The sequence below is a fragment of the Eschrichtius robustus genome, chromosome 3, assembly GCF_028021215.1.
Source record: "Eschrichtius robustus isolate mEscRob2 chromosome 3, mEscRob2.pri, whole genome shotgun sequence".
Lineage (NCBI taxonomy): Eukaryota > Metazoa > Chordata > Mammalia > Artiodactyla > Eschrichtiidae > Eschrichtius > Eschrichtius robustus.
This window is the reverse complement of record NC_090826.1, coordinates 114147340-114169355: the sequence shown is the minus strand read 5'-3', so window position 1 is coordinate 114169355 and position 22016 is coordinate 114147340. Positions and strand designations below refer to the sequence as shown.

The window sequence follows — 22016 nt, the reverse complement described above, 5'->3', positions numbered from 1 at the left end:
TATAATATTTTATTTTATTATTTTTGTATTTATTATATTTTATTTATCTATTTATTTGGTGGCACCAGGTCTTAGTTGCGGCAGGTGGGCTCCTTAGTGGCGGCTCACGGGCTTCCTAGCTGCGGCTTGCTGGCTTCTTAGTTGTAGCACATGTGCTCCTTAGTTGTAGCCAGCGGGCTCCTTAGTTGTGGCTGGCAGGCTTTGTAGTTGTGGCTCGCGGGCTTCTTAGTTGCGGCATGCATGTGGGATCTAGTTCCCTGACCAGGGATCAAACCCAGGCCCCCTGCATTGGGAGCACAGAGTCTTAACCACTGCGCCACCAGGGAAGTCCCGCAATTGACTTTTATATATTAACCTTGTCTTTTGCAACCTTGCTATAATCACTTATTAACGCCACGAGTTTTCTGGTGTCATGCTTTCAGATTTTCTACAAAGACGATCATGCCATCTGTGAACAAAGACAACATCACGTCCTTTTATCCCCTTACATAATTTAATACATATCTCTATATATGGACACTTGCTTACATGTAACCACAATACCATTATAATACCCACCTAAGTTATCCATTAATCCTTGGAAGATCAACACCGAGGTCATTTTCAAATTTTCCTGATTGTCTAAAAAAATCATCTATTTTTACAGTTGGCTTATTCAGTTAAGGATCTGAAAGAGTTCACATGTTACATTTGGTTGTTATGTACTACTAAGTCTTCTTTCATCTAGAACTGACATAAACAGTTCTTTATGTCATTGACTTGTTGAAGAAACCGGGTCATTTGTCCTGTAGAACATCCTACATTCTGGCTTTGTCTATTCACTTCCTGTGTCCCTCAACTTGTTCCTCTGTACCCCATATTTCCTGTGAATGGATGTTGGCTCTAAAGACAGGATAAATGCTTAATTCTTTCCTTTTAATCAATAGCATATTTTTAATGTCCTCCAAAGAAAGTAGGTAGGATGGGGTAGATAGAAAACCAGGGTGTCTGTGTCAGGGAAGGCATGAAGGGAGGTGTGACTGGCTCTCTCTTTGAAAACAGATCTTTCCTATAGGCCCCAGCATGTGGAGAGGCCCTTATTCTCTCCCTCATATAATCATCAGCCATAATAATACTTTACATTTATATTCAAAGTGTTTTCACATTCATTAACTCATTTAATCCTGGCAGCTGCCCACTGAAGCAGGAAGTACAGGTGGTATCTTCATTTTACAGATTATGCAGCTGAGGCCCAGAGAGGTGAAGTGGGGGAGATGGTGTGGAAAGCAGGTCTTCTGATTCGAAGGGCTGTGACCTTTCTGTCCCTTGGTGCTGCTCCCCTCGCTTCAACCCTGGGGCTTCCCTACTCCCCTCATCATCATCAAAGCTGGGTTATGGGCTGTGTAGACATGACCTTTGTATACCTGGGTTCTCAGAACATGCAGAATAAGAGAAGTGAGCAGGTACAATTTGGTTCAACAGCCAAATGCATAACCAGACTGAGTGAGAGGTTATATCATGTAGCAGGTAAGAGCCTGTTTAAGCCTCACTGAAGATGGGCAGCTTCAGTATCTGTCAGGAAAGATGTATAGGGTGGGTGGGGGCTGAGGATAGGCCAATCCCGGTGTTTGGGGCAGCTTGGGAGAAGGTGGGAACAGCCAGGCAATGGGCAGAGAGGGGAGTTGGGAGTAGGGCAGGAACAGGAGGCAGGAGAGAGTGAGAGGCTGCTTAGGGGGAGAGAGGGAGGGAGGGAAGGTCTTGTGGTTGGAATGAAGTGCTGTGGCCTGCCAGAGTGGGTGAGAAGCTGCTCTTATGCTCTCAGCTGGATGGAGGCCTGCCTGAAGGAGGAGCTTCCGTCCCCGGTGGAGCTGGAGGAGAGCCTCCGGAATGGAGTGCTGCTGGCCAAACTGGGCCACTGTTTTGCACCCTCTGTGGTTCCCTTGAAGAAGATCTATGACGTGGAGCAGCTACGGTACCAGGTGGGGAGCAGAGGTCTCTACTTTCTACCTTCTTCCTCTCAAACTATCTGTTCTCAAAGTTGTGAGAGTGGGGTGACCATATAATTTATTGTCCAAACCTGGGTACTATTGAGGATATAAAAGGTGCTAGTAATCATTGCACTGGAACAACGGGTTTCAATTGATGTCTTGCAGCCGGGCGGTGTGTACTATGCTTAGCAGCAAGGGGCATTTGCTAGGTGGACTTTGAGATGCCTCTGATATGAGAACTTCCAAGCAGACTTTTCTACCCACAGTCTACACTCAGAGGCTTGTAAGCTTTGCCACCTTGAAGTTACTTCCAGGACATGCTGCCCCTTCACTGTGCTCTAGTCAAGCCAACCCACCTCTCCTTCCCATCCCAGCTCCGGACTCCCCTTTTCCAGGAAGCCTTACTAGCTTGCTAATCCCATCCCTGTGCCATCCTTCCCAAATAACCCACTGGGTCATCCGTCCCTGGTGGTTTCTCTCTGTCTTTGTGTCTCTGTCCTGGGGGGATGGGAAATCCATAGGACAGGGTCCTCTGCCCCTACCCCTTGAATCTTCAAGCTGTCGTCTGGGCTCTACCCAGAGGGAATCCTGAGAACTGTGGAAATAGATTCTCTTCTCTTTCCTTCCCTTTTAGGCAACTGGCTTGCATTTCCGTCACACGGACAACATCAACTTTTGGCTGTCTGCAGTAGCCCACATCGGTCTGCCTTCGGTAACATTGGGTCTCAAGACTGGGGTTCATCTTTGCTCTTCACCAGCACCTGCACCTCCACCACACACATGCTTTATCTCCCTGGCACTCTTTAGTGCCCATCTCCGTGTGCCTTCTAAATGAACTTAATCTAAGAGTTTAAGTTCCCTGAGGCTTTATGTCTTTGAACCATGTTACTTGGTGTCTGTCTTCACTTCCTTGTGGGTAAGGGAAGTGAAGGGAGGTGAAGGCAACCTGGCCCAGGATGCATTGTTCCCATTGGTCAGTGAGGCCCCTATATAACGCAGGAGGTGGGCCTCATGTTGGCCAGCCATCTTTCCACCAGAATTTCATAGCATGAAGCAAGGACACACCACATCCCAAGGCGGTAGACTTGGAAGCCTAGGCCAGGACCCCAAGTGGACACATGCTGCATGTCCTCTCACTCTTTGACTCTCAGTTTGTTTCTCATCTGTAAAATGGGGATAGTAATCCCTCCCCTGTCTTCCTTATAAGGTTGTCAGGAAGATCACATGACCTGTGTGAATTCCTTTTGTGAATTATAAAGAACTATACAAATTAAAGCATAAGATTCTGTAGTGTTTTTCTTCACTGTAGAAGGCAATTATAAGACAAGGAAATAACAGTTAAGACAGATGCTTTGGTGAGAGGCAGATCAATAGAGGCCATGTGTTCTCAGTGAGGCTAGAACACTTTTAAGTCTCTAGATTTGGTCCTTTCTTATGTATCTAAGGTAACCAAGAGGTATTGAGGTTAAACCTCATTACAGTCGCCAGGTGGCATGAGAAATCATGCCTGGGGTTACTCAGTTCTTAGAGGGGCCCCCACTGATCAGAGACCTCTGGCTTGAAGACAGGGATGGCATGCCCTGACCCTTTGCGGTCCTTGGCAGTGTGTGTTTCGTTAGGCCCCTTGTGGAGTCATGGCCAGCTCCCAGCATGCCACCTTTCTGGCAAGAGTCCAAGGTGAGGGGCACAGGCTGGCTGTGTCTGTAGGATGAACAGGGGGCCTGTTTCTCTTGGAGCATGTGGCCTGCGTCCTATAGCCTTGATAGCCTTGTCTGGTGTTTGGTTAATCTGGGGCTGTGTGTCCGTGGCTGGGTCTTGGCTTAGTATGTGTCCCCAGTGCCTTTCTTTTACACTGAGTGCGTGGATGCAGTGCTGACTGTAAAGAGCTGGGGAGATTGACCCAGAAGCCCCAGGCAGCAAAGGAGTATACACCCCAGGTCAGAGAGGAAGACCAATTCCTCAGCCCCTCTCTCCATATCTGGTGCTGCTTCAAAGTCTTCAATGGCAGTAATTGGCTGGTTTCCCCTCTAGACCTTCTTCCCAGAGACCACGGACATTTATGACAAGAAGAACATGCCCCGGGTGGTCTACTGCATCCATGCACTCAGGTGAGAGACCAAGACTTTTGTCATCCAGGTTCCTCTAGGTGGATGCAACCAATGGTCAACAGCAACAAACATTGCAGCAGGGAGGATGGAAGATAGACCACAGGGAATGCTTCTCAGAGTGACATTTTTGATCTACATAGTTTTGTTTAGATTTATGTGCATGCTGGAGGGCACATTTATGTGTGATCTGTGTGGATGAAGGGAAAGAGCGGGCAGGGAAGAGTGTTCAGCTTGTGACTGCGGTGCAAGGAAGTCAGATTAGGATGCATCAGAAGTGTCACATGCCGTCAGTGTGAATGGAGAAGGCTATTTAGTCCTACTCGCAGCCAGCCATCAACAACCAGTTGGCTAAATCATAGAAAGTAATTGACCAGTTCCTATGTCCATCATGTCATCTCTTCCTGACTTCATTTCCCACATCCTTTGAGGACTCTGTGCCTTAGCTTAGCGGGTCTCTGCTTGCTATGCCATTTCCATCCTCCATCTCCATCCAGTGACCTGCCACTGCAATGTGTCCTTCTCTGTGAAGCCTTCGCAATCCCCCCAGAGCTCCTACAGCATCTTATTTTTCTGCTATAGCATTGCCTTGTGCCGACTTACAATAACATCTCTCCCTGTGAATGGGGGATGACTTGTGGGCAGGCGCTGTATGGTCTTCATCTCCAAGTCCCCATAGTATCTCCTGCAAACCTATTATAGGCAGCATGTGAAAATGAATAGGCCCCAATGCCTTCCATTCTTTCCTAGTCTCTTCCTCTTCCGGCTGGGATTGGCCCCTCAGATACATGATCTATATGGGAAAGTGAAATTCACAGGTAAGCCCAGCTCCTTCGCCAACCACCACAGTCTGGGCAGGTCTTGGGGGTTCCGGGCCTGATGAAGGGCATCTGTGCTATTATTGCAGCTGAGGAACTCAGCAACATGGCCTCTGAACTAGCTAAATATGGCCTCCAGCTGCCTGCCTTCAGCAAGATCGGGGGCATCCTGGCCAATGAACTCTCGGTGGATGAGGCTGCAGGTAGAGACCAGGCTCCCCTGCTGGGGTAGTTCAGTGAGTATGGGAGGACTCTGAACCTTATAGCCCCTGCATAAATCCTGGATACTTCTCATCATAGGCAGGGCCAACAGCCTACCTGGCTTGCCCGGCCCTTATGGAGGTAAAAAGGGGATGATGTCAGAGTGGTCTGCAGCTGGTTATGCTGTAGCTGGACTGGGGTTTGCTCTGGCATCCTGACCTTGTTTTCATGTCCCCTCCTAGTCCATGCGGCTGTTCTTGCCATCAATGAGGCAGTGGAGCGAGGAGTGGTCAAGGACACCCTGGCTGCCTTGCAGAATCCCAGTGCTCTGCTGGGGAATCTTCGAGAGCCTCTGGCAGCCATCTACCAGGAGCTGCTGGCCCAGGCCAAGATGGAGAAGGCTGCCAATGCCAGGAACCGCGTAAGGAGCCTTGGATGGCAGGGGCCGAAAAGCTGGGTGGCCTGGAAAATCGCGAGTGAAACCAGGACTCCTATTTGTCCTGTCTTCGGAATCCGAAGTTGCCTAGAGAAACCAACTTGTCAGTTATTTTTGAGAAGCAGGAGAGGAACTCAGGAGAATAATGGGAATTCAAAAGAGAAGATAAGGGAAAATGTTCTGGGGCAGGGCTGAGGGATTGGAATGTAGAACTGGATGAGATTAGACTGGAGATTCCAAAGGGTAGTTCAACTTAACTGTGTCAGTGCCAGGGGGTTAGATCCCACGATTTCCTCAGATTCCTTCCAACCAGACTGACCTTTGGCCTTGGGAAGACCCCCAGAAGAAGAAATAGTTATAGACAGGGAGGGAGGAGTAAGAAAGATTGAATTGGTTTTCCCAGGTTCCCCTCTCAATGTAGTTTTTGCAGAATGATGGAGAAAGCCAGGACATCTATGACTGCTACCTAACTCAGGCTGAAATCCAGGGCAACATCAACCATGTCAATGGTAAGAGAGAAAGGCCAGGAGGGGTTTGAAGGGTAAGCCCCCGCCTAGGGAGTTTTGGGCTTGGCTTCTCTCAGGCCAGAAGGCCCATGACCTCACTTGGGCCAACACTTATTTCAAGGGAAGATCAAAGTCAAGGCTGTGTGTGCTCTGTTTTACGTCTGTTAATGTCTGGAGAAGTGGTCGCTGTCAAGGGGGCTTCTGTTTGAATGGACATCCATAGAGTGGACAGAGGCAAAGGGGCAGGCTTTTCAGCTCTTGGTCCAGGGGGCAGTTGGTCTGGGGTCCTTCAAGAAGAGAGTTTGGAGAATGGATGGGGGTAGGGGATCAGGGCAGGAGAGGCTGCTTGAAAGCCCAGGATGGAGTGTGCCTCTGCCTTTTTAGGTCAGGATATCCTCAGGGTATGGGTGGTGAGATGGGAAGGCTGTGAAGATCAAGCTGAAGAATTTGGGCTGGGCCCTAGGAGCTCAGGGGGCAGGGGTGAGGGTAACCCTGGGCAGGCAGGAAGAGGGCTGAACTGGGGATGTTAAGGGGTGGGCTTTCTCACTATCCATTATGGAGTCTTGGTCTTTTCAGTCCATGGGGCTCTAGAAGTTGTTGATGACGCCCTGGAAAGACAGAGCCCTGAGGCCTTGCTTGAGGCCCTTCAAGACCCTGTCCTGGCCCTGCAAGGAGTGAGGAGAGACTTTGCAGACTGGTACCTGGAACAGCTGAGCTCAGACAGAGAGCAGAAAGCACAGGTCAGGCTCTGTCTATGACCTGCTACCTCCTCTATCTGACTCTAGGATGGGGGAGGGCCTCACCACTGTCAATTCTTTGTATTCAGTAAGTGCTGACTACATGTTTAAATGGTTAAATTACCCCAAAGCCTAATGGACCAGACTGATCAGCTTCTGCCTTCTGAGAATCTCTCATACTGACCGGGGGGGACCCAGGGGCAGTCCAGTAGGCAGTGATATGCTCCCCCATTGCTGAATTGAGACCTCAAGTTAGCAGTCTTATTTTCAATGCTGTTGACTTTCTCCCTGACACTATATTTGTGTTGCTGTGTTGTTATTTCAGATGCTTGCTGGGTAAGAAAGAGCCAGAGGTTAGAGATGAGTTCTGAGGGATGGGTGGGCCAGGCTAGTCTGCCTAAAGGGGAGAGGTGGGATTGAGGGTGGGCGACTGGGTGGACCTGGGGCTCATGCTGGCAGCTCCTGAAGTATGTTCATGGTCCCAGGAGGACTCTCTTCTACTGCATCTCTTCCCTCTTGCAGGAGCTGGGCCTGGTGGAGCTTCTGGAAAAGGAGGAGGTCCAAGCTGGTGTGGCTGCAGCCAACACAAAGGGTGATCAGGAGCAAGCCAGTAAGTCATCTCCAGACTGAGACCTGGTCTGGGTGTATCACTGGCTCTTGGGAGAGCATGTAACTCCTTTGCCAGCCTCTGTGTAGAGCAAGGTAGACTGCTGCCCGATTTTCCAGCTCCCCACCTAGTGTGCCCTATTCCTGGCCGCCTGGGGGGATGCTACAGATAAGTTCATTAAGGCCCTGGAGACAATGACAGTCAGTACTGCACCAGGCTGGACTTCTAGGGCAGGCAGTTTCCTTCTAGGCACCTCCCCTGTATTTTGACCGTTTCAACTTGGTTGAGTTCCTTTGGCTTCTGAAATATAGTGATGGCCCAGATGAGAGAGAAACTCACGATCCAGCTCAGTTTCCCTTAAAAACATGAAATACAACTATAATTCTTTATTAAAAGAATGTGGGTTAGCGATTGTCTCCCTCCAAGGGGATCAACCTGGGTAGCAGGCGTGAAGAGAAATAGAGTGCCGAGGCGCCACGCATCAGCCTGTGGACACCACACCTGGCACGAATGCTTGCCTCTGACTGGACTTGCTCAGTCGCCCTTCACCTTTGTCTGGCAGGGCTCTCCGTGGCTATCTCATGGAGCCCCCAGGCCGCTCCTGGCTAACTGCCTGCTTATCGCTCAGTTCCTTGCTGTTGCCAGAGTGATCGCTCAAGCACAGATCTGATCTTAGCTTCTTTGTTGAACATCTTCAGACCTTCATGGGTTCTTCCATATTTCTCCTAGACTTTAGTCCCATCTCTTCAGCATGGTAGGTGAGACCTTCCAGATGTCTCCCCCAACCCTTCTCTTCACATCCCACCGGCCCAGTTGAGTCAGATGACCTGTTCTTCCTTGACTGCCCACAGCTTTGCCCACTGCCAGGCCTCTGGTCCTCTGGATTACAGTTCTCCCACGTTTTCACCAGTGGAAAGCAGATGAAAATATCCTGCAGAGCTGCCTCAAATGCCTCCTCCTCTGTGAGATCTTCCTACTCTCTCCCCCTAGAATCCCTCCTCCCCCGCACTGCCAGTGGATTTGCGGGGAGGGGAAGTACCTCTCACATAGCAGTGACAGCAATGCAGTGTAGGTAATTTTGTATCCTTATTTTTCCCCCGGTGGATTTTGTGCTCCTTGATGTCAATGCCCATATCTGCTTGGCATTTTATAAGCCCCAGCATTTGAAAACTAAAACTACATAGATACACCAGGGCCCCTTTTTAGCTTGCTCTCGCCCTTTGCAGCCCAAATGGCTCCACCTTGGAGCTAGTTCCCTATTCCTCTGCGCTGTCATCAAGATTTGGTCCCTGGAGCCCCTTGACTAACCTCATCTTAGTTGTGCTACATAGCCTCCTGTCAATCTTATGCTCACCACCCTAGGAATTCACCTCTGCTATGACAGCCACCTGCTGAGCTACTCAACTTCTAGGCCTGACAAATTGCTTCTTCCGGAGCCTCTTCTTAAAGCGACCCAACCCCTTTCCCTCCTGAACATTTAGAAACGCATTTTGAACCTAGCAGAGGTTCAGAGCCATTTCCCCTCAGAGATCGCCAGGAGAGTGGAAATAGCACAGGATGCCCAGCCTGTACAGCCTCTCCCTCCTCCCCTGCAGTGCTCCAGGCTGTGCAGAGGATCAACAAAGCCATCCGGAGGGGCGTGGCAGCTGACACCGTGAAGGAGCTGATGTGCCCGGAAGCCCAGCTGCCTCCAGCGTACCCCTTTGCATCAGCTGTGTACCAGCAGGAGCTGGCAGTGCTCCAGCGGCAGCAGCAGGGGGTAAGCCCTAGAAATGAGGATCCAGCTCCTGGGTTCCCAAGGAGCTGGAGGGATCAGAGCAGTCAGTCCAGAGCACCCATGAGGGCACCCTTAGATGCTGGCAAGAGATTAGGAGTGGGAGGTGGGCTACCATCCTTGCCATCCTGAGTGTATTATAATAGCAAATACCTTTGAGCAAACACTGCTTTAAACACTCATTTAATCCTAAAAGAACCCTATGAGGTAAGTATTATTATTTCCATTTTAGAGATGAGGAAACGGATACAGAAGTTAAGTAACTTGCCCAAAACAGCTGTGGCTGGCAGTGCTGGGAGTGCATGCAAAGCTGAATATACTTGAAGCCTATGTTTTTAACCACTCTGCTGTCCCACCTCCCCTTGTCCGTACAGCTTCTCTGACGGTGAGGTGATAGGGCCCCCCTGTAGGGACTTGCCAGCCTGTTGGAGGAGTTAGAATACACCCGAGGGTCCAGGCAGAGACACAGGGAGGAGTAGATGATGTAAATGGGAGATGACTTCACACTAGGGAAATGGAAGGGGCAGAGCTCAGGGTAAGTCTGGGAAGGCTTCTCGGAAGAGAGGAGACTCAATAAAGAATCCTAACCACAGCAGGCATTTATAGAGCATCGACTCCAGGCATGACACTCAGGAAGTGCATGGTCTCAATGTATGAGACTATAGTACAAGGGAGCATAAAATAAGTCCTAAGAAGTAAAGCATAGCGACTAATGTGGACTTTAGAGCCAGAATCCTTGAGTTAAATTTCAGCTCTACTGCTTCCTAGCTACGTGACCTTGGGCAAACTATTTACCTCCTCTGCCCCTCAATTCATATATAAAATGGGAACAATAATATACTTATTTCATAGGATTGTTGTAAGGATTAAATGAGTTAACATATGTGCTTAGAAGTGAGCCTGGCGTGAAATTTTTAGCCATTATCATCATCATTATTATTATTATTGTTATTATTTGCAGCATTCTATTTGTAGAGGACAGGAAGGGTGCTCCAGACAAGGAACAGCACAAGCAGATATTTGAGAAGGAGGAGAAGACTGGGCAGGGAAGTGGCCCTTGGGTGTGTAGTACAGCACTGAGGAGCCCACATAATCTTGCTCTCAGTGTGCCCAGGGCCTAGTGCAGTTCTTGGTGTGTGGTAGGGACCAGAAAGGAGCAGGTAGGACTCACTGGTTGAATGTGGGCTCTGGTATCTGGCAGTTAGCTTTAACTTATATTACTTGACTATGGGTTCATCTGTGAAATAGGGATATTAACAATACTTACCTCTTTGGCTTGTTATGAAAGTTAACTGATAATGTGCACGAAGTACTTGTACATTGAGCACATAGTAAGCATTCTCAAGTATTAAGTATGATTAATTATTAGTGAATGGATTAGGCCATAGGTGTTTTGAGACAGAGACTCTGGGATGTGGGAGAGTCTTGGGGGCAGGATGGCAGGCAGACCCCCGAGGCCCTTCACCAGCCCGCTAGGGAATCGGCCCTCCCTCTGTTGTAGGAGCTTGGCCAGGAGGAGCTCTTCGTGGCCGTGGAGATGCTCTCAGCCGTGGTCCTGATCAACCAAGCTCTGGAGGCCAGGGATGCCAGCAGCTTCTGGAGCAGTCTGGTGAACCCCGCCACAGGGCTGGCCGAGGTGGAAGGAGAGAATGCTCAACGGTGAGAAAGGTTAAGGTTTAGCCGCATGTTGAGAGAGGGGATGGGTGGGTGATGGAGGGAATGTAGCCAAGAGTCCAAGTTCTTGTGCTCGGAGACTAGCCTTCTGCACGATGCCCTGTTCTCCGGCACAGGCCCACCCTCTGGGTCTATTCGCAGTTCCCTGGCCTGTGTTTCTCCTGGGAGTGGGTGGGTTCACAGTCATTCCCCTTTCCTCCATTTATTTAATCTTTTATCACAAAGGTTTGAGTACCCACTCATGTGCCAGATACTATTTTTTTTTCAATTATTTATTTATTTAGTTGCACCGGGTCTTAGTTGTGGCCCGCGGGCTCCTTAGTTGTGGCACGTATGCTCCTTAGTTGTGGCCAGCAGGCTCCTTAGTTGTGGCATGCAAACTCTTAGTTGCAGCATGCATATGGGATCTAGTTCCCTGACCAGGGATTGAACCCAGTCCCCCTGCATTGGGAGCGTGGAGTCTTAACCACTGCTCCACCAGGTAAGTCCTGCCAGGTACTATTCTAGGTGCTGGGAGACAACAGTGAACAAAACACAGTTCCCTGCTCTCATCTAACTTATGTGCTAGTAGAGGGAGACAGACAAAAAACAAACATGTCAAATGATTAGAAGAGCTATGGTGGTTAAAAAAACAGGGCAAAGCAGATAAAGGGTGGGGACATGGTAAGGGCGGTTTGTCTCTGCTACATAGTATGGTTATGGAAGCCTTCTTTGGTAGGGGGGTCATTTTGAGAGAGACCTAAAGGGCGTAAGTGATGGCCATGAGCTGTCTGGGGCACAGACCCTGAAAAAGAAGTGTCCTTGATGTGTTCAAAGAACACAAGGAAGCCACGAGGCGGAGTGGAGGGAGGGAGGGAGAATAATGGGAGAAGAAGTTGTAGAGGCTGGATCATGTAGGCCTCTGGCTTTTACTCTGAGTGAGGAAGGAAGCCACGGGGGGGGGGGGTGGGATTTGAGCGAGGAGGGAGGTGATCTGACCTACTTTTAACAGGATCACTCTGGCTGCTGTGCCGAGAATCGACTACAGGGTTAGAAGGGAAGAAGCAGGGAAACCTGTTAAATGTCTATTGGAGTAACCTGGGCGAGAGTTGATGGAGGCTTGGCCTAGGGCGGTAGCAGTGGAGGTGGTGAAAAGGAGCCAGATTTTGGATATATTCTGATAGCTGAACTGACAGGATTTGGTTATGTGGTGGATATGGGGTGTGAGAGAGACTGGAGACAGGTATGACTCCCAAGATTTTTGGCCTGAGAAGTTGGAGTAAACATTTACCAAGATGGGAAAGACTGTGGGAAACGCAGGTTGAATGGGGGGGATCGGGAGTTTAGATGTTTGCTGCTGGGCTTGCGGTGATTTTTGGCGTTCACGTGGAGATGCCGAGCAGGCAGCTGGCATTTATGAATGGGCTATTGGTGTACTTTTTGGAGTCATTAGAACGTGGTGTTTCAAGCCATGAGATTAGGTGAGATCACTTAGGATGTGAGCATGGAGAGAGAAGAGGCCTGAAGACTGAGTCTTGGGATGCTCCGACATTTAGAGGTGAAGGAGGAACCAGCAGAGGAGACTTAGAAAGGACAACCTGTAAGGCGAGACGAGAACCAGGAGAATGTGACGTCCTGGAGGTCAAGTGAGGAGAGTAGTCCAGAAGTTTCCCCTGACCTCTGGCTGATGATGCACATACTACCCCCCTCATTCTCGCTCACCTTGCTGCCAGGTACTTTGATACTCTGGTGAAGCTGCAACAGGTGCATGGAATGGATGGGGCCTTCCTGAGCTGGAATGATCTTCAGGCCACCGTGAGTCAGGTCAACGCCCAGATCCAGGAAGAGACCAATCGTGAGTGGAGTCCAGGACTGGGGGAAGATGGCCCAATGCGGACAGCCCCATCCCTTAGCCGTAAGTCTGGGCCCTGTGCCCACCCAGATCTCTCTTTCCCAGAGGTCCTTGCGGTCAGCCTCATCAATGAGGCTCTGGAGCAGAACAACCCTGAAAAGACCCTCTCCTCCCTTCTGCTTCCTGCGGCTGGCCTGGACGATGTCAGCCTTCCTGTTGCCCCTCGGTACCATCTCCTCCTCGTGGCGGCCAAAAAGCAGAAGGCCCAGGTGAGGCTTGGGCTGGCTGGGTTGGTCACCAGAGCAGGAACAATATCGCCTATGGGTAGAGCTGTGCCCAGTATGCACCCTGGGAAAGCCAGTCTGATGGACACTGTCCCTTCTGGGGATGCGAGGCAGTGGGGTTTCTGATCTGGCCTTGGGGGAAGAAGGGCAGAGTTCTGGTTGCCAGCACAGAGCGAATGGTGGGGGCCTTGTGCGTGGGAAGAGCACAGGTCTGGGAGCCAGAAAACCCAGACTGGATTCCCTGCTCTGACACTCAGTGACCATGTGACTTACAGCAATTCCCTAACATCCCTGAGCTCTCCTTATACATCTGTAAAATACTACATGCCCTGGTCCTACCTACCTACTGGAATGAGGGTTAAAAACCAAGTGAGTTGAAGAATGTGGCAGGGTTTTAAACCTGTAACATCCAGAGCAGGCAGCAGCGTAGAGAGTGGCTGAGGACAAGGACTCCTGCATCCTTGTCCAGGTTGCATCCAACTCCAGGTTGCATCCTGGCACCTGACCCTGCACATGTTACTTACCCTCTCTGGGCCCCAGTTCCCTCACCTACAAGCTTGTGATAATAGTGAACTTGTCTCAGAGTTATAGGGTTTAAGTGAGGTAATATGACAGGAGTACTAGCTAAGGTTGATGGAGTTCTAACTCTGTTCCCGAGCATTGTCTTATGTGCTTTGCAAGTTTTAGTTCATAAGAAAGTGCTTTGGAACACTGCCTGGAACACAGTGCTCAATAAAATGTTAGTTTAGAACATTCACTCTATTAATGAGGAGAGCTGGGAGGGAGTAGAGTCTGGGGTTGGGATTGGCTAAAGCAAGGGAGGGAACAAGCCTGACAGCGTGGCAGGCACAGGCTCACTTGACCCGTGGTCACATGCAGTCTTCCCACTGCCTTGTGTGGCAGAGGAGCGTGGAAAGGAATGGGAAGGAGAGGGTGGAGGTCAGGGTCAGATGGGCCCAAGAAGCCATAAGTTGAGGCGTAGGGGAATGGGGAGGAGGGGCAGGTAAGTAGGGCCTCCGGCGTGGGCTCTTCCTGGACATGACTGAGGCACAAGGGCAGGGAAGTGAGCTGTTGAGAGAGTGGTGGATGCTGAGGGTTTAAGAGGGTTCTGGGGGTGCTGTGGCCAAGCCGAGTTGATGCTTGGCCTGAAAGCAGGGTAGGAAAGAACCTTGTGAACTGGCAGCTGTCCAAGGAAGCCACAAGGCCATGCCCACGCAGGGTAGGCAGAGGGGAGTGGGGACTGCTACCCTGTGGCTCCCAATGTGGGCCTGCAGTTTGGCTCCCCTGGGCAGCTGGGCTTGGGGAGACCAGCCTGGGCTCTCATCTTGTCCCATCTCTCTCAATTTACCAGGTGACAGGGGATCCTGGAGCTGTGCTATGGCTGGAAGAGATCCGCCAGGAAGTGGTTAGAGCCAACCAGGACACAAACACAGCTCAGAGGAGTAAATGGGCAGGGGTGGGGGCAGGAGTGGAGGGGAGAGGGGTTGGGGGAGGCGAGGAGATGTGGGCTCGGCGGGAGCCTCCCCAGTCACCTCCTTCTCCATTTCAACCTCTTTGGGGAGGCAGGCCAGAATGAGAACAGGGCTGCTGCTTTGACTGTAGGATGGATTTCCTAGCAGTCAGCTGGGCAGGAAATCCTCAGGAGTCGAGAGCCCATAGTCCACCCACTGCCTCCTTCTGTGCCTTCCTGTGTACACTTTCCTCCTGCAATGTGAGCATGTGAAACCACGTGGGGGTCAAAAACCCATCCCATTTTCTACTGGTAGCTTGAGTCTGGGTTCCAACAATCGGCTCTGGTTAGAGAATGTTTAGTCTTGAAGTTGGCGAAGAGGGGTTGGCTTTGAGGAAAACTAGGCAAGGTCAGTACAAATAGACACTGGTGTTATTTCTGGTGTGGGGTGCTGATGGTGTTAGTTTTCAGTGTCTGGAGTCCATCTGTCCATCTGTCTGTCTGTGAGTGACTGGAAGGCAGGGACTGCATCAACTCCCCCCACTTCTTGGACTTTATTCTCCTCCTAAAAGACTGTCTTGAGGCTCTCTGACCATATCCTGCCCTGGAGCTTCTGTACAAGCTGACTTTCCTTTTACCAAGCCCCAGCCCAGCCCTACACGGCCTTCCTCCAGGAAGCCTTCCTTGATTGCTACCTTTTCCTCCAAGCACAGCTGCATGCTGCTTCTTTTCATCTGTGTCCATCCTGGGATGTCCTTGTCCCTTCCATCAGGCAGAGTGGTTTTGTGTCCTTCTTCTCTGGATCCCTTCCCAACAGACAGGACAGGGCCTCTGGGAGGGGCTCAGGGAAATATTGACCACTTCCTCCCAATGCCCCTATTAGTGGCTCTTGGTGTGGCCGCCATCAATCAGGCCATCAAGGAGGGCAAGGCAGCCCAGACAGAACGGGTGTTAAGGAACCCCTCCGTGGGCCTCCGATGGGTGGTTCCTGACTGTGCTGACGGGTACCAGCGAGTCCTGGAAGATGCCATGGCAAAGAAGCGGCGCCCAGGTAGTGGCCTTACCATGCCCCTCCCTTCTCTGCATGCCTCAGCCACCTCTAGCCTCCTCTGAGCCTTCTCTGCTTATTTGGTTTCTGCTTAGGGGATACGGCGCTCTGGGTTCAACATGACATGAAGGATGGTACCGCCTACTACTTCCATCTGCAGACCTTCCAGGGGACCTGGGAGCGACCTTCCGGCTGCCGCCTCAACACCTCCCACCTGACTCGGGAGGAGATCCAGGTTGGTGGGCCCCTGCAAAGGAGGGGCCTCATGGATGGGAAGTTTCCTGTGGGAGAGGCTCGCACCCACCAGGACACCAAAGGCTCTCTCTCCTACTTCCGCAGCTGGCCGTCACCAAGATCACCGCTGCCCACGACCGCCAACAGCTCTGGAAGGCCAATGTGGGCTTCATTATCCGGCTCCAGGCCCGCCTCCGCGGCTTCCTGGTTCGGCAGAAGTTTGCTGAATGTTCCCACTTTCTGAGGACCTGGCTCCCAGCAATCATCAAAATCCAGGTAGCAGGCTCTGGCCATCTGAGGCTTCAGGGCCTGGGCGTATCTGAGCTTCAGGGTTTCCTCCCCACTTACTTTTTGCTGAGTGGAGTTGGGATGATCTTTTGGCCTCTGAACAGTAGTGGTTAAGAGCATGGATTCTGGAGCCCAGACTACTTGGGTTTGAATCCCCGTTCCACCAGGTTAGCTGCATGACCTCAACAAGTTACTTACTCTCTCCCAGTTTCCTCATCTGAAAACTAGGAATCTGGAAATTGTAGCACCCACCTTATAGGGTTGTTCTGAGGTAATATCTAAAGTACATCTAAACAGTACCTGGCAGATAGGCAAGAGCATGGTATAAATGCTGGTTACTGGCATCATCATCACCATCCAGAGGGTATGAGAGCTGCTTTTTAGCTTCTCCAGGGGGAGAGTAAAAGATTTAGTGAGACCTCAGGGTATAGACCCCAGGAGGACTTCCTGCCTAGAAAAGGAGTAGTGAAGAGGTGGTGGTGGTTAAACAGAAAAGGGGTGGAATCCCTTAGGGAAAGAACTCTACCTCTTCTCTCCAGCCAGCCTTTCCATTTTTATTCTCCCAACCTGTGGACGGTCCAGTGTGGCCTCTGAGACCAACCCCCAAGTGACTGGGGCACGAGGCCAGCTGGGAAGAGAGGCCTCGGGCCCAGGCACTTTACAAGCCAGGAACAGTGGGAGCTGAGCAAACAGAGCTCCTCAGGCAGATGTGACTTGGAGGGCCTCATGGCAACGTTGGCAGTGTAAAGAGACTTTATTTAATGAACACCTCCAAATGCCCAGTATCTGCGAAGGATGCCACTTGGCACTGGGCAAGGGTGAGAGATGGGTGTGAGAGACACAGGTGAGCGATCACATCTCTCCCATCGGAGGAACTGGAATACAGTGGATGTGAGATATTGTGATAGTAGGGATGCAGAGATGATACCAGAGAACCCCAAGGGAGACAGAAGCACAGACTGAGACTGGCCAATGGCCCTCGATTATGATCTGGGTCATGTGGTGGTCATTGAGAACTCAGGCTTTGGAGTCAGAGGCTGCAGTTTGCCTCTTGGTCCTACTACTTCTGGGCACCTTACTTAAGCCTCTCCAGCACTCAGTTTCCTCATTCATAATGGTGGTGCTCGCCTCATGTTGACTGTGAGGGTAAAGTAGGATAATTACACGTAGCACTTAGTGCAGTACATACTCTATTGGTGGGAGCCATTATGAGACGTTAAATTTCGGGACATTGGTCCCAGAATTCAAAACAGAACCTTAATAATCAGCATTTAGTGGTCTAAATCATAGGGATTCCTCCCTCCTGAGCACAGCCTGGAATTTCACACCAACTCTAAGGAGCAGAAAAGCCACACCAGCAGTGGGAGAGGGCACAGTGTCGGAAGGCGAGTTTGCTACTGATCCTGGATCTGTGCCGGCTCTGGCCTGGGTCCAGGGAGACAGAGAAAGGGAGAGGGGGCCCAGAGCCCCAGGCTACCTGCTCTCCAGCTAGGGGGAGTGAGACTCAGAAGCGAAGCAGCTTGGGTGTGTTGAGACTTTAATCTTTCCTGAGAGGTCTGACCCTGGCCAGGACCCCAGTCAGGGTCCTGAATTCTGACCAATCCAGATTGGGAGGCCTTCTCTTTAAGGAGCAGCCACGTGGGGGTGGGTAGGTGGTAAGAGCAGAGAAGAGACCCCTCTGCCTTTCCCCACAGCAACTGACAATATGTCAGGCAGTACCTGGAGTAGGAGGGGAAGGAGTGCTGAGGTAAGGCACAGACTTGGGGCTTCCTGGCCTCTAGGCTCCAAGATGGACAGCTGGTATCATGGGGCCAAGCTGTCTCTTTTATATCCTTTCCTAACAGAAGGACAGTGTAAGTCTTAGGGGAAAGCCTGGCCAAGAGAGCTGGCTTTAGAAGGGGCTGGGAGGGACAGTTGTCTGAAAGGAGATGCTCTTAACGCACCAAGCCATGGCAATGTCAGCGGCAGAGTGTTCTCCAGGGCCTGAGCTCTCAGGAGATGTTTAATGTGTTCCCTAAAAGATAGGATTTCAGTAGGTAGAGACAGGGCTGAGGTGAGGGTGGGCATAGACAAAGGTTCAGGGGCAGAAGATCATAAGGCATGTTTAGAAGAAAGTGAAATGTCTGAGGTGGTTAAAATCCTTAAGGAAGTAGGGATCAGTAGACAGATAGGAGTGTGGGGTCAGATGGTTGAGAACTTCTGGAAACTTTGGGGCTGGAAGAAACATGGTCTAAGTGGTACTTTAGGAAAATTAATCTCACACAAGCTTGGGGTGAAAGGGAAGAGGCCCCTAGGAAGGAGACCAAAACAGAAGGGAGCCATGAGATTTGTGTCTTAGGGACCGAAGGGGATGTGATTTATGGAGGAGATGGTCATTTAGACCCTTTGCAGCAGACTAGCAGTGGGGAGGGGCATCAGCCTGACAGCTGAATTACTGGGGGCCTTGGAGGGAAGATTTGCTTAGAGCTGGGGTTCAGAGCTGAATGGTAGAGTTGTAAAGAGAAGGGTGAGTTATGAGAGCATGAATGACCTGCTGCCCAGATGGCCATTGGCAGAGATGGTGGGCACACAGCTCTGTGCCTGCATACACTTTCCACCCATGCCACCATGTGCCTCTCCAGACCATGGAGTGTGTGACAGAGTGTGGGTAGTCTTTATGTGGGTGGATTAGTATGTTGGGGGGGTTATGGTACATGCTGTGGTGAAGCTGGTGAGTAGATGTATGCTTTGTTAATATCTTTTACGCTTTTATCTTAACAGTTGTTTCTATGAGGAGGTGTTGCTTAGCATGAGTGTGTATGTTTGATTGCATGGTGCACGCGTGAGTGTGTGTGTGTGTGTGTGTGTGTGTGTGTGGGACCAGGGAGTGTGGCAGAGGCTATGATTGGCTACATGCAGACGTTTGGTCTTCCCCATGAAGTTGGAAGTTCTTTGAGAACAGGGCCAGTTTCCCCTTCCTTCCCCCTCTACTTTCCTGCCTCCCCACACCCCCCGCCCCTTCCCTGGAGATCCCAGGACGAGGCTTTTCCCACAAGCTTCTCAGGCCAACAGGGACCAGCTGGGGTTACCGCTTTTTCCCTTCTGATCTCAGGCTCATTGGCGGGGTTACAGACAGCGGAAGATTTACCTGGAACGGTTGCAGTATTTAAAAGCAAACACGAATGCTGTAATCAAGGTAGCTATCATGATTTGGGTGGGTTCCTGTCTCTCTTGAAGGACTCTCTGAGAACAGTTTTTAGTCCCCTCACCTCCTATGACCTCTAGAGATGGCTGGATTGGCCTGGAGGGCGGGCCCTGAGCCTGGAGCTCTGAGGCAGTGTGTCTCTGCCCCCAGATCCAGGCTTGGGCCCGGATGTGGGCAGCTCGGAGGCGATACCGGAGGCGTCTGGGCTACTTCCAGAAGAATGTGAGTGTCATCCCACTCTCCCTGTCCCCATATCCAACCTTTATCCATGAGACCAGAGCACAGGCAGCCAGCAACCCTTTTCCCATCTGTGTTCCTGGCAGGTTAACTCCATCGTGAAGATCCAGGCATTTTTCCGAGCCAGGAAAGCCCGGGATGACTACAGGATGTTAGGTAAACTGCCTGGCTTCCCTCCTCTGTCTGTGCACGTGTCTGTCTTTGCGAGTTTCCTGGCTTTCAACAGTTAGCAAGGTAGAAAGTCACATGACCCCACAGCTCACAAACTGGGACCTTAGAGAAGTTGTCTGGCCTTCTTAAGCCTTTTTCTCTCACCAACAGCTGATATCCCCAACCTTGAGCTTGTCTTAGGACCCAGGGTGGGTGGAGGAATGAGGAGATGTGCTCCTGCCTTTGCAGATACCCCAGTTTGATGGGAGGGATAGGAAGGGAGGTCTAGATATCCCTCCTGGGGCCACACAGCGGGTAAGGGGAAGGTACAAGTTGTCTGTGCAGGAATGTGGAACAGAGGTGGTAACAAAAGCCCCCCTGCCCCACCCCAGTAAGAGATAGCCTCATCACAGGAAAAGCCCCTCTAACAAGGTTCTGTCTGTACCTCTGTACCAGTCTTAGATTATCTTCCTGTTGCTACCACACAAGCAAAAAAAAAAGAAGAAAGAAAGAAAGAAAAGGATCTTTCTCCTCTCCCTAGAGTTCCAGCCTTCCCCCACTTTGCCCTCTTCCCTGACCCATGATTCCTCCACTTCCCGCCCTCTGTGGCCCAACACACAGGAAGCCAGGCGAGGTACCTGGGGTCCTCTCTGCAGTGCTAGGGAACTTGAGGAGGAGCGCTTGAGGGAGCTCCATCTTCCTGCCCCATGGCTCCCAGTAGTTGGGCATACATCTAAAGCCTTAAAGAGGTCCTTCTAGGCTGCTCTTGGCTCCTGTTCTTAAAGCCCAGAAACCCAGCCTTGGAGGTCCCCCTCCTTTTGGTGAAGCGGACTAGTGGTCTATCTCCAGGTTTGCCTCCAGCCCATGGGTTTCCGAAGAGGTAGGCCCCTTTCCTTCCTGGGCCTGAGGCCACACCTGTGGGCTTCAAGGTTGAGTACACTGTTCAGGAATCATCTCCTTCACCTCCTTAGTCCATCTTCCCACCCTGTCCTGCCGGCAGGGGTACCACCTGCCCCTCTCTAGCCATCTGCTTCCGGGCAGCTAGCTGCTTTTCCCTCCTTACCTCTGCCCAGCCTGGCCCTTTCTGTTTTTTCTCTTGCTGTTGCATTAATACCACTGCCCTGACCATCCTTGATCTCTTTTTCTTCTCTTTAGTTTATAGTTTTTCTGGAAGAACTTGTTTTTACCAGGTCTGTCTCCCAATTTCATTAGCCCCAGCTCCACTCAGGGCACTGCCACTTACTAGCCGTGTGGCCCTAGGCAAGTTACTAAACTTCTTTATTGCCTCCATTTTCTCATTTATAAAATGGAGATAACGATCAGGTATGGTTGTTGTGAGGATTAAATGAGTTAAGGTGCTACATCTCGTGAATCCAAGATGCCATCAACTGGCTTCCATTGGTTCATCCATTCTTCACTCCTCAAAGATCTGTCTTCCACACAGTAGCCAGATTAGTCCATTAAACCTCATGATCTTGTCACTCTCCTTCTTAAAACCTGTCAGCGACACCCCATTGCCCTGGGGATAAAGTCCAGTCTCCTAAGCACAGCTTCCAAAACTCTTTGATCCAACCTCTCCCTGCACCTCTGACCTCACTGACCCCCAGCCCTGTCCCTCAGCACCTGTGCCCTCCACACTGTGTTACAGACATGATGGACTTCTAGCACTTCCTAAAACAGCCAAGAGCACTCTCTCTCACCTCCTTTTCACAGACATCAGGTTGGGTCTCACCTCCTCCCGGAAGCCTTTCTTCACTCCGCAGGTGGCCTTTGGTGGCCCGCTTTCACTTTCCCAAAGGTCCCCATGCTTGCCCCTCTCAGAGCACTAACCACACTGTAGTGAATTGTGGTTTATTTGTCTGCTTCCCTTACTGGACTGCCTTTAAGGACTAGGCCTAGTTTTGTTTATCCTCCAAATCTGACTCCTTCATTTCTTACTAGCTGTGTAACCTAGGGCAACGTACTTACCCTTTCTGTGCCGGAGTGATTTCCTCAGTAAGTTACAGTGTGCTGACCTCACAGGGTTGTTTTAAGTATGTTAAAGCACTTAGAACAGTTTCTGTTCCATAGTGAACATTATATGTCTTAGTTGATATTTTGTTGTTATTCCCGGCAGCTTAGCTCATAGGCTTCTCTTTGCTCAAATATCATTCCAAAAGAGATTCAAGGAGAATCCCTCTAACTCTGACCTCCCTATATTATAAAATCCATTGAACATTGCTTCTATCTGTGCTCCCCCGACGCAGACACTCCTGACGGAGGAGGGTTGTGTGAGGGTCAGGCAGGGCTGAGTGGAGGCTGATAGGTGGAAGTGAACTTGGGATGAAGGATGAGTAAGTTGGCCCAGCAGGAGTGGGGAGTGAATCAGAATAGGGGGGCCTAAACGGATCATCAGAGGATGCTAGGGCTCTGACTTTGGTGTGGGAGGTCACCGAGATAGACCCAGGTTGGGGGTGAATCCAGGCAGGGGAAGGACAGCTCTTGT

General features: G+C 50.7%; 1 protein-coding gene across 3 annotated transcripts in view; it reads left to right on the top strand.

Annotated features, from left to right (window-relative positions):
* Positions 1–22016, top strand: part of IQGAP3 (IQ motif containing GTPase activating protein 3) — a 40758-nt gene that overhangs the window by 6219 nt on the left and 12523 nt on the right. For 2 of the 3 annotated variants that reach the window (XM_068541032.1, XM_068541030.1), the window contains exons 3-22: positions 1802–1958; positions 2602–2679; positions 3999–4075; positions 4823–4890; positions 4980–5093; positions 5334–5512; positions 5949–6036; positions 6610–6773; positions 7293–7380; positions 8973–9136; positions 10653–10810; positions 12538–12659; positions 12762–12925; positions 14292–14382; positions 15274–15441; positions 15534–15673; positions 15778–15948; positions 19052–19135; positions 19295–19366; positions 19468–19537. In XM_068541032.1, coding sequence (XP_068397133.1) covers positions 1802–1958; positions 2602–2679; positions 3999–4075; positions 4823–4890; positions 4980–5093; positions 5334–5512; positions 5949–6036; positions 6610–6773; positions 7293–7380; positions 8973–9136; positions 10653–10810; positions 12538–12659; positions 12762–12925; positions 14292–14382; positions 15274–15441; positions 15534–15673; positions 15778–15948; positions 19052–19135; positions 19295–19366; positions 19468–19537 — 2417 coding nt within the window. The remainder of the gene's footprint in view (positions 1–1801; positions 1959–2601; positions 2680–3998; positions 4076–4822; positions 4891–4979; positions 5094–5333; positions 5513–5948; positions 6037–6609; positions 6774–7292; positions 7381–8972; positions 9137–10652; positions 10811–12537; positions 12660–12761; positions 12926–14291; positions 14383–15273; positions 15442–15533; positions 15674–15777; positions 15949–19051; positions 19136–19294; positions 19367–19467; positions 19538–22016) is intronic. The other variant, XM_068541031.1, reaches the window with a different exon arrangement.